The sequence below is a fragment of the Pelophylax lessonae genome, assembly GCF_965119305.1.
Source record: "Pelophylax lessonae genome assembly, chromosome: 5".
NCBI classification, from domain to species: Eukaryota; Metazoa; Chordata; class Amphibia; order Anura; family Ranidae; genus Pelophylax; species Pelophylax lessonae.
Window position 1 is genome coordinate 225,102,952 of NC_138772.1, and position 12,570 is coordinate 225,115,521.

General features: G+C 41.4%; 1 protein-coding gene across 1 annotated transcript in view; it reads right to left on the reverse strand.

Moving 5' to 3' along the window:
• The window catches only part of UPP1 (uridine phosphorylase 1), a 62,130-nt gene that overhangs the window by 23,346 nt on the left and 26,214 nt on the right, over positions 1–12,570 (reverse strand). Inside the window, exons 3-6 of the mRNA XM_082259118.1 lie at positions 12,125–12,245; positions 8,574–8,732; positions 6,264–6,378; positions 510–719 (exon numbers count right to left, since the gene is read on the reverse strand). Coding sequence (XP_082115244.1) covers positions 510–719; positions 6,264–6,378; positions 8,574–8,732; positions 12,125–12,245 — 605 coding nt within the window. The remainder of the gene's footprint in view (positions 1–509; positions 720–6,263; positions 6,379–8,573; positions 8,733–12,124; positions 12,246–12,570) is intronic.

Consider the following 12,570-nt stretch of genomic DNA (forward strand, 5'->3'; position numbering starts at 1 on the left):
AGCAGAGCTCTGTCAGCCTAATCTCCTTATACCGCTTCTCCTGACACCCCAAGATCCTTTTTTGGGCTCCTCGTGCCAGTCGCTCTGCCCTGACACCACCGAGCTATGTCCCCGCCTAAGAAACCCACGGACACCTTGGCAAAACTGGACAAATTCCGCCGCCAGGATAAAGAATCCTCCTCCCAAGATGGTGCTGATGCAGGGACGGAGGCGGGCTCGGTGGGAGCCGACACAGCTAAAGTGCTGGAAGCTATTTCAGTGTGACAGGCGTCTCTCACCTCCAAGATATGTCAATTTTAAATTTGTCTATCTCTTGTAAGACAAGATCTGCAAAAGCTGAGAGAGTGGGTAACGGAGGCAGAGACCCGTATCAGCTGTGTGGAAGACTCCCTGCCCCATTACAAAAATAGTATATATATATATATATATATATATATATATACACACACACAGTATATAGTATAGAAAGTTCTAGCATATTAAATACATGGAAATGGTATTCAACAAACCTTCATAGAAATCCAGAGTGCACATTGTATTTCCAATAACGGTATTGAACTCATTGATTTCTTGACTGCACTGAGCCAACTCTTGAGCCAATTCTGCATCCAGTTGTGTATCCCGGATTACTGTTTTACCAAGAACAATCTGTTCAAACTGAGGCTCAAAACAGGGATTCACAGACTGACTTGTAATCACCACAGAGCCTGGCTCTATACCTAAAGAAATGTTAAATAAAAATGGGTTATCGAAAAAAACCAAAACTCATGTCAGCAGTTTTACATGCTTAACAGGTAAATCTAAAGCAAAGAAAAGGGTTAACCTTTAACATCTACAGTATACCACTAAAAAATACATTAAAAATTGAATACTATCCTTGTTTACAAAGTTACTAAAGAAAATAATACTGAATACCTGAGAAGGGGGGGGGGGGTGCATGCTTGTTCCCCCTTTATTTCTGGCCACCCAGGTGTTGCATGTGTATGTCTAATGCCTCGTACACACGCAATGATTATCGGCCGACCGATCGTCCGACTTTTGTCCAGAGTTGTGTTTTGTTGGTTGGAATGTGCCTAGACTGCACACGAATTTTCTTGGCCAACAAAAATCTACTTCAGAAGTGATGTCATGTGTTGGTTTACTTTCCGTGTGTTTTTTCTTCTCTGAGCATGCCCAGTCTTGCTCATCAGATTTTTGTCTGCTGAAATCTGTACTGACTGACAGAAAATCGGCCGTTGTGTTGACGGCCAACAAAAATTTTATAGCCTGCACACCAGATTTTATTCGGCCGAAAAGTCGGAGTTGGTTGTCGGAAGCATCATACTAACAAGCCGAAAATCGGCCGATCGGACGTTGGCCGAAAATTCCCGGCCAATAATCGATGCGTGTGTATGAGGCATAAGTATCCCCCTGTGGACGAGGCCTTACAATTGAAAACTGGAGCTCCATAATCTGTCTAAAGCACTTAACCCAAAGCCTTGATACCCACAAAACTCCTATACTAACAGAGAAAAAAAATTGACCTGGTCTAACAATTCATATTAAAAACAGAGGTTTTAGTTGCACACATTTGCAAATATGCGTGAAAGCTGCAATGCCTATTTCAGAGCTCCTCTGTAAACTACCATCCTAACTCTGTATTTTTGAGAGCCTCCAGGATGAGGCATACTCAATGTGGAACCTACATTGTTAATCCTCTTTATTGGCTATTTGATCCTGTATGCACAGATGCACAGATCCATCTCTTCTTGCATTGTCCCCATAACATGTCATGGCTGGAGTCAGGCTGCAGGTGCTCAGTTTGGTGTGTATTGCTAGAGAGTTTTTTTCTTTCTTGGGAGAGTGCATGTGATCAGCACAGGGCCAATCAGCAATGTCCAGACAGAGGGTCAGGGGTCCTTCATCCTGATAGGACAGCTAGAGTAGAATAAAAACTCCTCCTACAAGCTTTACCAGGCACTGATATAAGTCACAATACTGCTATGTACTGGTGATGAGAAAAGGTATTTAGCAGTTTATATTTACTAAAATGATTGCATTTCCATGTTCTGTGTACTGTGGGAAACCAGTTATAGTGAAAGCAGGGTCCTGGGTTTAGTAACACTTTAAGGGGAGGTTTGTCTGGTGGGAGCTCACTTCTCCATAAAGGCACAGGGACACATTGGACGCCCAGCAAGAGCACCAAAACTCCTTATTCACTCTGAATATCGTTAAAGACTATTGAGGGCAGTGCATTGTCCTTCAGAATTTGCATCCCTCCAATATTTTTTTGTTTGGGAGATCACATTGATTTTCCTTGAATTATAATAACAAATCATTCATCTTTTTTACATATGAATTTAGTCTGAGGTCAAATGAGTCTGATGTTAAATTTTACTTTACAAGTTTTAATTAGGAACAAATCTAGAATATTACAAGATAATACCCTTTGTGATATTTTACCTATGATGACTTTCATGTAAACACACACCTAATGTTTACCCCAAACGTCACTTGAAAATAGGGGCACCCCTAATTTACGTTTTTACTTAAAACAGCCCCTTACCAGATTGGGAGAACTGATGTTGGATGGGGCATGCTAGTACAGGAGGCAATGCAAAAGGGGGAATGTTCTCCATGCCCATTGCAATACTTATCAATATAAATAGTGGGGCAAGAGATGGATCTGCCTATGCTTGAGGTGGCACTCCAATTCTCTCTCCCCTCCCCCCTATTTCATTCCTTCCCTAATTTGCTTCTGCTTCTACCCTTCTAGCTCTTTGTTCCTCTCTAGTCTATGTGTACCCCCCCCCCCCCCCCCCACACACACACACACACACACACACTTTTTTTTGTTTCTTACCTCTTTTTACCTCTTTGTTTTTTTTTGTCAGTGGGCCAAGCCTGGGGTTTTAGAGTCGTCCTTGGCCCCTGTCTCATAATACCCTGACACCCCCCTTCCTTCCCCTTTTTTATCCCTGCTATCTCTGTATATACTGTATCTCACAAAAGTGAGTACACCCCTCACATTTATGTAAATATATTATTATATTTTTTCATGTGAAAACACTGAAGAAATTACACTTGGCTACAATGTAAAGTAATGAGTGTACAGCTTGTATAACAGTGTAAATTTGCTGTCCCCTCAAAATAACTCAACACACAGCCATTAATGTCTAAACTGCTGGCAACAAAAGTGAGTACATCCCTAAGTGAAAATGTCCAAATTGGGCCCAATTAGCCATTTTCTCTCCCCGGTGTTATGTGACTCGTTAGTGTTACAAGGTCCCAGGTGTGAATGGGGAGCAGGTGTGTTAAATTTGGTGTGTATATATATATATATATATATATATATATATATATATATATACTGTATATATATATATATATATATATATATACATGCTATATTACCAAAAGTATTGGGACGCCTGCCTTTACAAGCACATGAATTTTAATGGCATCCCAGTCTTAGTCTGTAGGGTTTAATACTAGGTTGGCCCATCCTTTGCAACTATAACAGCTTTAACTCTTCTGGGAAGGCTGTCCAAAAGGTTTAGGAGTGTGTCTGTTGGAATGTTTGACCATTGTTTTAAAAACACATTTGTGAGGTCAGGCACTGATGTTTGGTCGAGAAGGCCTAGCTCGCAGTCTCTGCTCAAATTCACCCCAAAGGTGTTCTATGGAGTTGAGGTCAGGACTCTGCAGGCCAGTCAAGTTCCTCCTTGCTCTATCTTGTATCCAGTTGTTGTTCTATGGACGTTACAATGTGTGTTTTTTCTCATGTCTTCATGATGCATGATGTACCTTTTTCTTTTGTAAAATCCCAACATTTATTGAACCAGAAGGGATAGAGGTGCAAAATCTTCTGCCTTGCACAAGACCCTTTTTTTATTGAATCGGTCTCCTTTAGAAGTAATTTCTTGCTGCACAGAGGCAAAAAGGAGCTGTATCATTTCTTCCCAACTCCAGCATGATCGCCAGCGAAGGTGTCATAAAAATTTCATGTTTATTTTACAGTAGCCATTGTTCAGAATCATTATAGTTTTACTGTGCTATTTAGCATGATCTAAAGTCCAGGAACTAAATATACATCTGTATGTCAGTTTCGAGCACTATAACTTGCACTGACTCACTGCAGCTGTATAAACCACAAATCTCATGCAAGAATCCTGTAGACATAACTGACATCTTGTAGTTCCATTTCAATGGACATGTTGGATGTAAAAGGAGCAGGGTTAACAGTACCCTGTGGCTACTCATAAGCATTAAAGTACGGTCAGGGGTGCAGACACAATCTGATCATTCTAAAGGCAGTATATATTCTGAAGCAGGCAAAGCCTATCCTAATAGGGTATATACTAGAAAGGATGGGAGGCAATTATAAGGCCCTGGAAACCAACAGACTGATTAGCAGATGCTACATTATTTCCCGTAGAACAAAGGTAGATTCTGTTCAGGATTACTCAAAAGTGCAAAGAGCATTACAGATGAGCAAAGGGCAGTAAACTACGACATCTAATCAGGGTTCAATTTAATGGAATCAAGTCAACAGGTTTTTTATTTATTTCAGGTTGCTATACAGTATTTTACTTTGCACACTTTTCCCCTACACTATCAGTATCATACCAACTAGTAATTATATCTGATTGCTAGTTCTTTACATACCAGCAGACATTCAGAAAGGATTAACTCATCAACATGTCTAATGAGAGTTCAGTGGAGATGGAAAGAAAGATATTTCCAGAGATACTTCAGATTTTTTTGATTTAGCATTTTCTGATTTTTTTAACACATAAGCACCCATATTTCCTTTCTATTGGTTTAATAAAATTGCCAACCTGGGCTAGGCTGTCAAACTTGCTAAATATACCTTTTTTTGTTTTCACAGAAACATTCCACGTCTGCAAAAGAGAGTTTTGCACTTGAAATATGATCACCATACATAAGAAGGTATTCACATTATTTTCACACACGCTATGGTGTATACTGTATATATATTATTAGGGATTTTCCAAAGTACAGCTAAAGACAAGAATAAACATATTACATTACTTTTTTGATGTGCTAAATTATTTAGGGCAGGGGGTCTCCAAACTTTCTAAGCAAGGGGTTGTTTACTGTCCTTCAGGCTTTGGAGGCCAGAAATGTGGCCAGTGAGAATAATAAATACTCTGGCATCAGTGCCCTATCATTGATTTTAATGGGAGGAATAATGCCCCATTTGTAGTGTCAGTAGGGGGAGAGGTGCCCTTTTATTGGTGTCAGATGGTGTAATAGTGTCTCAAGGACCAGATAGAGGCTAAGCAAAGGGCCACTTCTGGGCCCTGGGTCGCAGTTTGGAGACCACTGATACATTAAACAATTTTTATACCGTCAGAAAGCCGTAGTTCCTGCTTATTAACCGCTTGTGTGCCTAGGTTACGATTCTTGTGCTAGTCCCACTCTATTTGTACGGTTGTGTTTTTTAGGTTTACAGCAGGACACCATGAAAGTGGTTTGGACACTGACTGGTTATTACTTATCTGTATATGTAGCCCTGATTGTTAATTTTTTTGCTAAACCCAGGACCCTGCATTCACTGTATCTGGACTCCCACAGTACACAGTGCATGGAAATGCAACTATTTTAGTAAATATAAATTGCTAAAAACATTTTCTCATTAGCAGTATATAGCAGTCTTGTGACTTCTATTAGTGTCTGGTTAAAGCTTGTAGGAGGAATTTTCATCCTACTCTGACTGTCCTATGAGGCTGCATAACCGCTGACCCTCTGTCTGGACAGTGCTGATTGTCCCTTTGCTGATCACATGCACCCTTCTAGGAAAAAAAACTCTCTAGCAATACACAACCAAACTGAGCATGTGCAGAGTGACTCCACATGCTTTGTCATATCAGGAGACGGTTAGGGGGCAGTGGAAAAACCGGAGGAGAGATAGGATCAAACCACCTTTTTACACAATGCAGAGGATTAACCCCTTTAGGTTCCACAGTGAGTATAACAAGCATGCCTTACTACATATACAGACTGATTTTACTGTTGTGGGTTTAGTAAAATTTTAACACAAAACACAGCCTTTTGTAAAACCTTTCTAAGAGTACAATACCCATTTTAAACACATCAATATGTGTTCGTTTTGATTTAACCAATGCATCTAAGGAATCCAAGAAACTGAAAACAACAAAACAAGATCTAGACTGCAGGTACATATTTTGCCCAATATTTGCTCTAGTGTTCAGCTTAAATGGGCACTGTAAACTTATGAAAGAGTCTAGATGATTTACCTATGCCTCCAGATGTACCAATACGAATAATCGTGACATCGGAACATTTGGAATGATACAAAAGTTTGATCAGTTCGTGAAGCATTATTGAGATAGATGGAATTCCCATACCGTGCTGAAAAGAAAAATGTGTAGAATTAAAATTGGCCAAACTTTAAAGTAGAAGGAAAGGCATCACCCCAAAAAACCTAAATCAAACATAATTAACATTTTCAACTGATCCACATTGTTCAAATTTTTAAAATTAGTTGTTTTGTACCTTTTTAAACTCTAAACGGCTGCCTGTCACGTGACCATGCTGTTGTCAGCCCTCCCCACTGTTCGCGGCTCCGGGGTGTGTCCCCTGCCTGGTGGCTATGTAATTTCCAGAACTGACGTAGCTACCCGAGTGGCTGTCACTTCTGGAATTGATGGCACTGAATAACTTGTATTTTCAGGAAATTACGCAGCACCCCTGCTGTTTGGCAACCATTTCCATATCAGCAGAAGGAGCTTCTGCACACTCTGTCAAAGGCTGGGTGGGATGGGGAGGTGCTGAGCAGGACTGGGGAGGACAGGGGTGGGTTTATTGAAAGCAAGGCCCAAACCAACTGTATACATTATATATATAAACATATATACATATTAACTATATACATATATATGTAAAAATATATGTATACATAATATATGTATACATACATATAATATATATAATAAATGTATACAGTTGGTTTGGGCTGCTCATTCACACGAATTACAAGCAAAATAATGGTACCGCTTTCAGCACCTAAAATCCAAAAGAATCATACCGCCAGGGAGGTTAAGGAAACATCTAATGTGGGAACTATTTTACCTGCAAAATGATCTACATTTATAAGTAATTAGGAAAAGGTTAATGGCAGAACGTCCACAGAAAATAAAGGTAACTAGTCCAGTTTTCTACATTTTAGCTTTCTCACCTCCACCTAAGAACTGAGATCTTACTTACCTCATCAACTCATCCCAAACAGTTATTACATTTTGTATCAGTTTCCTCTCAATTTGCATTGTAAGCTCTCAGGAGTAGGGCCCCAGGGGCAGACTGGCAACTTTCGGCCCAGGGGGCAAGTACAAACCAGAGGCCCATGGTGCAGCGACTCAGCCCCCTCCCACTTTCCCTCACCCTGCCTCCCACTCTCCCAATCCTCCTCCTGACCCCCATTCCAAGCTGAAGCCCTGCTCCAGATACTCTCTACTTACCGGCTGAATCCAGGTTCCCAACCTGGCCAGCAGGGGGAGGTTGGGGGGAGCTCAGTTGGGGCTGGCCGGGGCAGAAGAATCTCCAGTGGGGCATGGAACCGGCCTCTGCTCAGACACAGTTTACACTATCCATGCTGGGGGGGGGGGGCTGCGCTTTGTCCTTGTCATCAACCCGCACTCAGTAGGTCAACAGGGACTTTTTACTTCTCTTCACCAGGAATCCTTTAGACCCCTTTCACATATACGGTCCGTTCAGTTCATCAGTTCAGTCACGTCAAAATGTATCCGTTTTTCATCCATTTTTCATCCATTTTTCATCCGTTTTTCATCTGTTTTTCATCCGTTTTTCGTCCGTTTTTCATCCGTTTTCTCATCTGTTTTTTTTTTACATCCACTACCAATGCAAAGACAGATGAAAAACGGACCGTTTGTCCATTTACATCCGTTTTTTTGTCCGATCCGTTTTTTTAACGGAAGAAAAATAGGGCTTTCATCGGTTCAAATAAACGGATATTGACAGAAGCGGATAAAAAAACTGATGTAAATGGATGATCATCCGTTTTTCCATAGGAATGCATTGATGTCTATTCTTCATCCGTCAACGGATAGATGAAAAACGGACAAACGGTCCGTATGTGTGAAAGGGGCCTTGGGCATGTCTGTGGCAGAAGCGGTGCAGCCTTTTTATGGGAAATCAGAGCGGCCCAGAGGGCATTTGCCCCCCTGCTCAGTCCTCCTCTGTAGGGCCCTACTAATTTTTACTCCTGTATTGTTACTGCACTGTCTCCCTTTATTTTTTAAAGCGCTGTGCACACTGTTGGCGGTATATAAATCTTGTATAATAATAGTATATAATATTTCCAGATTTTAGTTCTACTTTCATAAAAATACAAGTAAACAGAAATTGTACACCTGGCCTAGTACTATCATTTCTAAATGAATTTTATGACATGCATTTTTACTCACAAGTAAGAACGGGGAGCTCATAGCCACCAAACAAGAAACCAAGACAGATTCTGTTTGGCTAATAAAGCATATCAGAATATAAAGCCAAAAAATAAATGTATTTAGGTACAATGATTAACTTACACTGATGGACAGCACTGGTCCTACTTTATACATGGCATAACGGTCGGTTCCTGCACAGATGTTAGGAATGTCTGCTTTAGGGTCTCCCACATTTAATTCCCCAGTAATGTACTGAGCAAAAGCTTTCATCCTCGATGGACTTCCTCCAACACATACAAACTAAAAACAAGAAGTACATAGCATTATTAATATACATTGATAGAATTAAACATTTTAGCCACTTGTATACCTTTACTCCATCTCTTGTGAAAATGTTAGAGGTAAAAGCAATGTTGGCCATGCATTACACCAATTTAAGATAGAGCATATATTTACTTTTTGATCCCTATCTGGATTATTGCATTGTATATACAGTACATGCTTGTATTTGCTCCCTATAGTGGTCATCTAGGTATCAAGAAATGCTGGGAAAATATGTAGGTGGTGATTTCTGAAAATGTTTGTTACCTGGCTATCTTTAGACCTAGTACTTTCTAAGAAACTCCCCTGCAACAAGCATTCAGCAAGTAAAGTAAGTACTGATCTATATACAGTACATGTTCTAAGTCACAGAATAAGCAAGACAGACAAAAGAGTTTCAAAAGAGAGGGCAGCAATCACAGTCTGTAGTACAAGTTCCCTTTAACAAATGTGTGGATATGTTAGAATAATTGTACAGATTCTACTGTTTTTACTGACATGACTGTTTTACACTGGCAGCAGTGCCTACCGCCCTCTGAAAATCATGGATCATCTTTAGGAGACAAGCCTGCCCCATCCTGAATATCTGTTATTTTTTTTTTAATTACAAGGGTTTTTCAATACAAAAAAACACTGCAACTATGAGCCAACAAACAAAGAGCTGGGGGGGCACATCCTGAACATGCATTTCTAAAGCTGGTGCAGCTATGAACCAAGCAACATGCATATTTACAGAGAATAGCGCACACATGCAAAAGAAATGACTAACAAATATAAAGGCAAAAAATGGGGATTTGGTCCCACCATATGGCCATATCGTGCTCAAGCCCACCACTACGTCAAAGTACCCCATTGTCAGTGGGTCCTACACTATCCATGAAAAGAAGGATCATTGCACATGTGTTGTACTGCACTACAGGCAGTGCTGTAGTGCAATACAGCATCTCCACCTAAGACCTTCAGTGCCACGGCGCCACCCTGTCCTGAGCAGCAGTGGGCGCAGCATCCCTGGCGCCTCCCAGAGCCTGCACTCCTTCTCAAACCTCCTCTCCGCTACCAGCTGGGACATCAACAGGAAGACAGGCTGACCGTGGGTCCAGAGGACGGGGATGGGTGGGAGGTAGGTGCATCAGACACACCTACCCACAGACAGGAGGGCACAGGAGGGACTGCAGGCAGGGCTAAGGGGTCTCCCAGCCCCCCCTCTTTCTCCCACCCCCCCTCTCCCTCTCTCTCCCACCCCCTCTTTCTCTCTCTCCCACCCCCTCTTCCTCTCTCTTTCACGCCCCTCTCTCTTTCTCCCAAAACCCCCCTCTCTATCTCTCCCACCCACCCCCTCTCCCTCTCCCACTCCCCCTCTCTCACCCCCCTCTCTCTCTCTCACCCCCCTCTCTCTCTCCCACCACCCCCCTCCCCATCTCTCCCACCCACCCCTCCACTCCCCCTCTCTTTCTCTCACCCCCCTCTCTCTCTATTCCCTGCTCTCTCTCTCTCTCACCCACCACCCTCTCTCTCTTCCACCTCCCTCTCTCTCTCCCCCCTCTCTCTCACCCCCTCCCCTCTCTCTCACCTCCCCCTCTGTTTCTCTCCCATCACCCTTTCTCTCTCTCTCTCTTTCTCACCACTCTCTCTCTCTCTCCCACCACTCTCTCTCTCTCTCCCACCACTCTCTCTCTCTCTCCCACCACTCTCTCTCTCTCTCTCTCTCCTTCTCTCTCACACCATCCTCTCTCTCTTCCACCACCCTCTTTCTCTCCCACCCCCTTTCTCTCTTTCTCATCCCCCCTCACCCTCCCTTACCCACCCCCTCACACCCGCCCCTAATGAGATCTCATGGGTTCTTGCTGGGACTTGTAGTCCTTCAATTTTGGAGGGAGTCACATCCGTTGAACAGGAAGGGGTGGGGCAAATTTACATAGGAGGGAGAGCGCCCAATTTTAGCCTTGCCTAGGGCAGCACAAAACCAAAATACACCACTGACTACAGCACATGGTTACCTATTATCATGTGTTGTGTTGTGGTGTGGTGTGGTGTGTTTAAAAAAAAAAAAAGGGTCACGCACTTGTGTGAGATTTAAAAACATGCAGCATCACAATACTGGTGCATCACACAGATGAGAACCCAGGCAACTGCCCGCAGCTTGAAACACTGCGTTTTATCATTCAGGTTATTATGAACAAGCCGTTAAGGGCAAGCATGGCTGCCCCACATAAATATATCAATAAATACTATGAACAGAAATAAGGTTTTTTTTTCTTTAATTCTTACACATTGATAACATTATTTACATAAAGATAATCATATTCACATGTGTATCTTTACAAAAAAGAGAGAAAAAAAGAGAAATATTTTTATTCTAAGCAAAAACTGTTCTTCATTGGACCTAAATTATTAAACAAACCCTCTTCTTAGCCACCTGGAAGTACAGGGGTCTCACATTTTCTTCCATCGTACAGCTATCTATTCTGTCTGCTGTGGAGAGGACAGTCACTGACACTGAGCTCTGATAATAAATCTAATTAATTCTGCAAATCCCTCTAGAAAAGTGAATATATGAAGCTATAAATGTCTGTGGATTGCACACCTAAAAGAGCTCTAAAGCCAGCTTTGTGAAAGCTTTTACATTGTATAATGATCTTTACCCCATTTCCTTTCAGCCCTGGCTTTACAGACATTGTCCCTACCATGTTGGGAATACTAAAGTTGAAATACGAATGTGGTGTTAAAATGTAATTTAAAGTACGGTATATGTGAATCCTTACCTTGTAAAACAACCCACTCAGTTTAAAAAACACACAAAAGGCAAAACATCTGTATAAACATATTAAAAGCATTAGAAACTACTTTTTTTTTTATTCTTTAGAAGTGATTACATACCCTCTGTTTTCACCTGCATAAGGGTCTTAGAGAGCTGGGGAGGAAAAGTAGCAGCACACTGGTCTTCCAAGTGAATGGCTGTGCAGGGAGGGAGTGGACAAGTCTGATCATTAGAGGAGCATAGCTAAAGAAAGCTGTGTTCTCCTGCTTAGTGTTGTCAGTTTTTAATAGGAAAGCAGGGGGACTAGCAAGAACACCAGGGATTTCACACAAAAGAAGCAATACAAAGAGAACAGGATACTATATACAAGTATATGTACTGCAGGCATTTATCAGGAGTATGAAATGTTGGGGTACTATATTCTTTATATGTGGTTTTAAAAGGGGAAAATGCTTCACAGAACATATAACCAATCTAGTCTTTCATAAAACATTTATTTTAAACTCTGCTTTCCTATTAAAAACTGACCGCACTAAGCAGGAGAACACAGCTTTCTTTATCATTGTTGTGACTGATATCTAAATAGGGATTTTCAGGCTTTTCATTTTCTTACCTTAACATCCCCAAACAGGGCTGGGAAATCATGAGTATTTGTTCCAAGATCAAAATGATAGAGTATATCTTCTTTCATGTGTTCTAGGTGAGGGTTGGAGAGATGAAGAGTCCTTCTTTCTCTAGCAATACAAAATATAAAAGAATACAGATCATTGAGATGCGGTGCATTTGGTTAAGGTGATATACAGCTAAATATATTACATCACAACAAATGGTATGCAAAGTCTTACAAAGAGTTTTTTTTTAGTTTGCAGCCACAGAGAAACCTACCCCCTGCCAACATGCTGCAGAAGAAGACCCTTTCCACCCTTTCTGTGTTTACGGAGTTTCACCCTGAAAAATTTTTTTTAGATAAAAAAAAACCCCCGGGACAGTCAGGGCTAGTGCATTTAAGCAACGATAGCCTCTGAAATGTCCCAGGTTTCACTTACCTTTTAGAAGAAA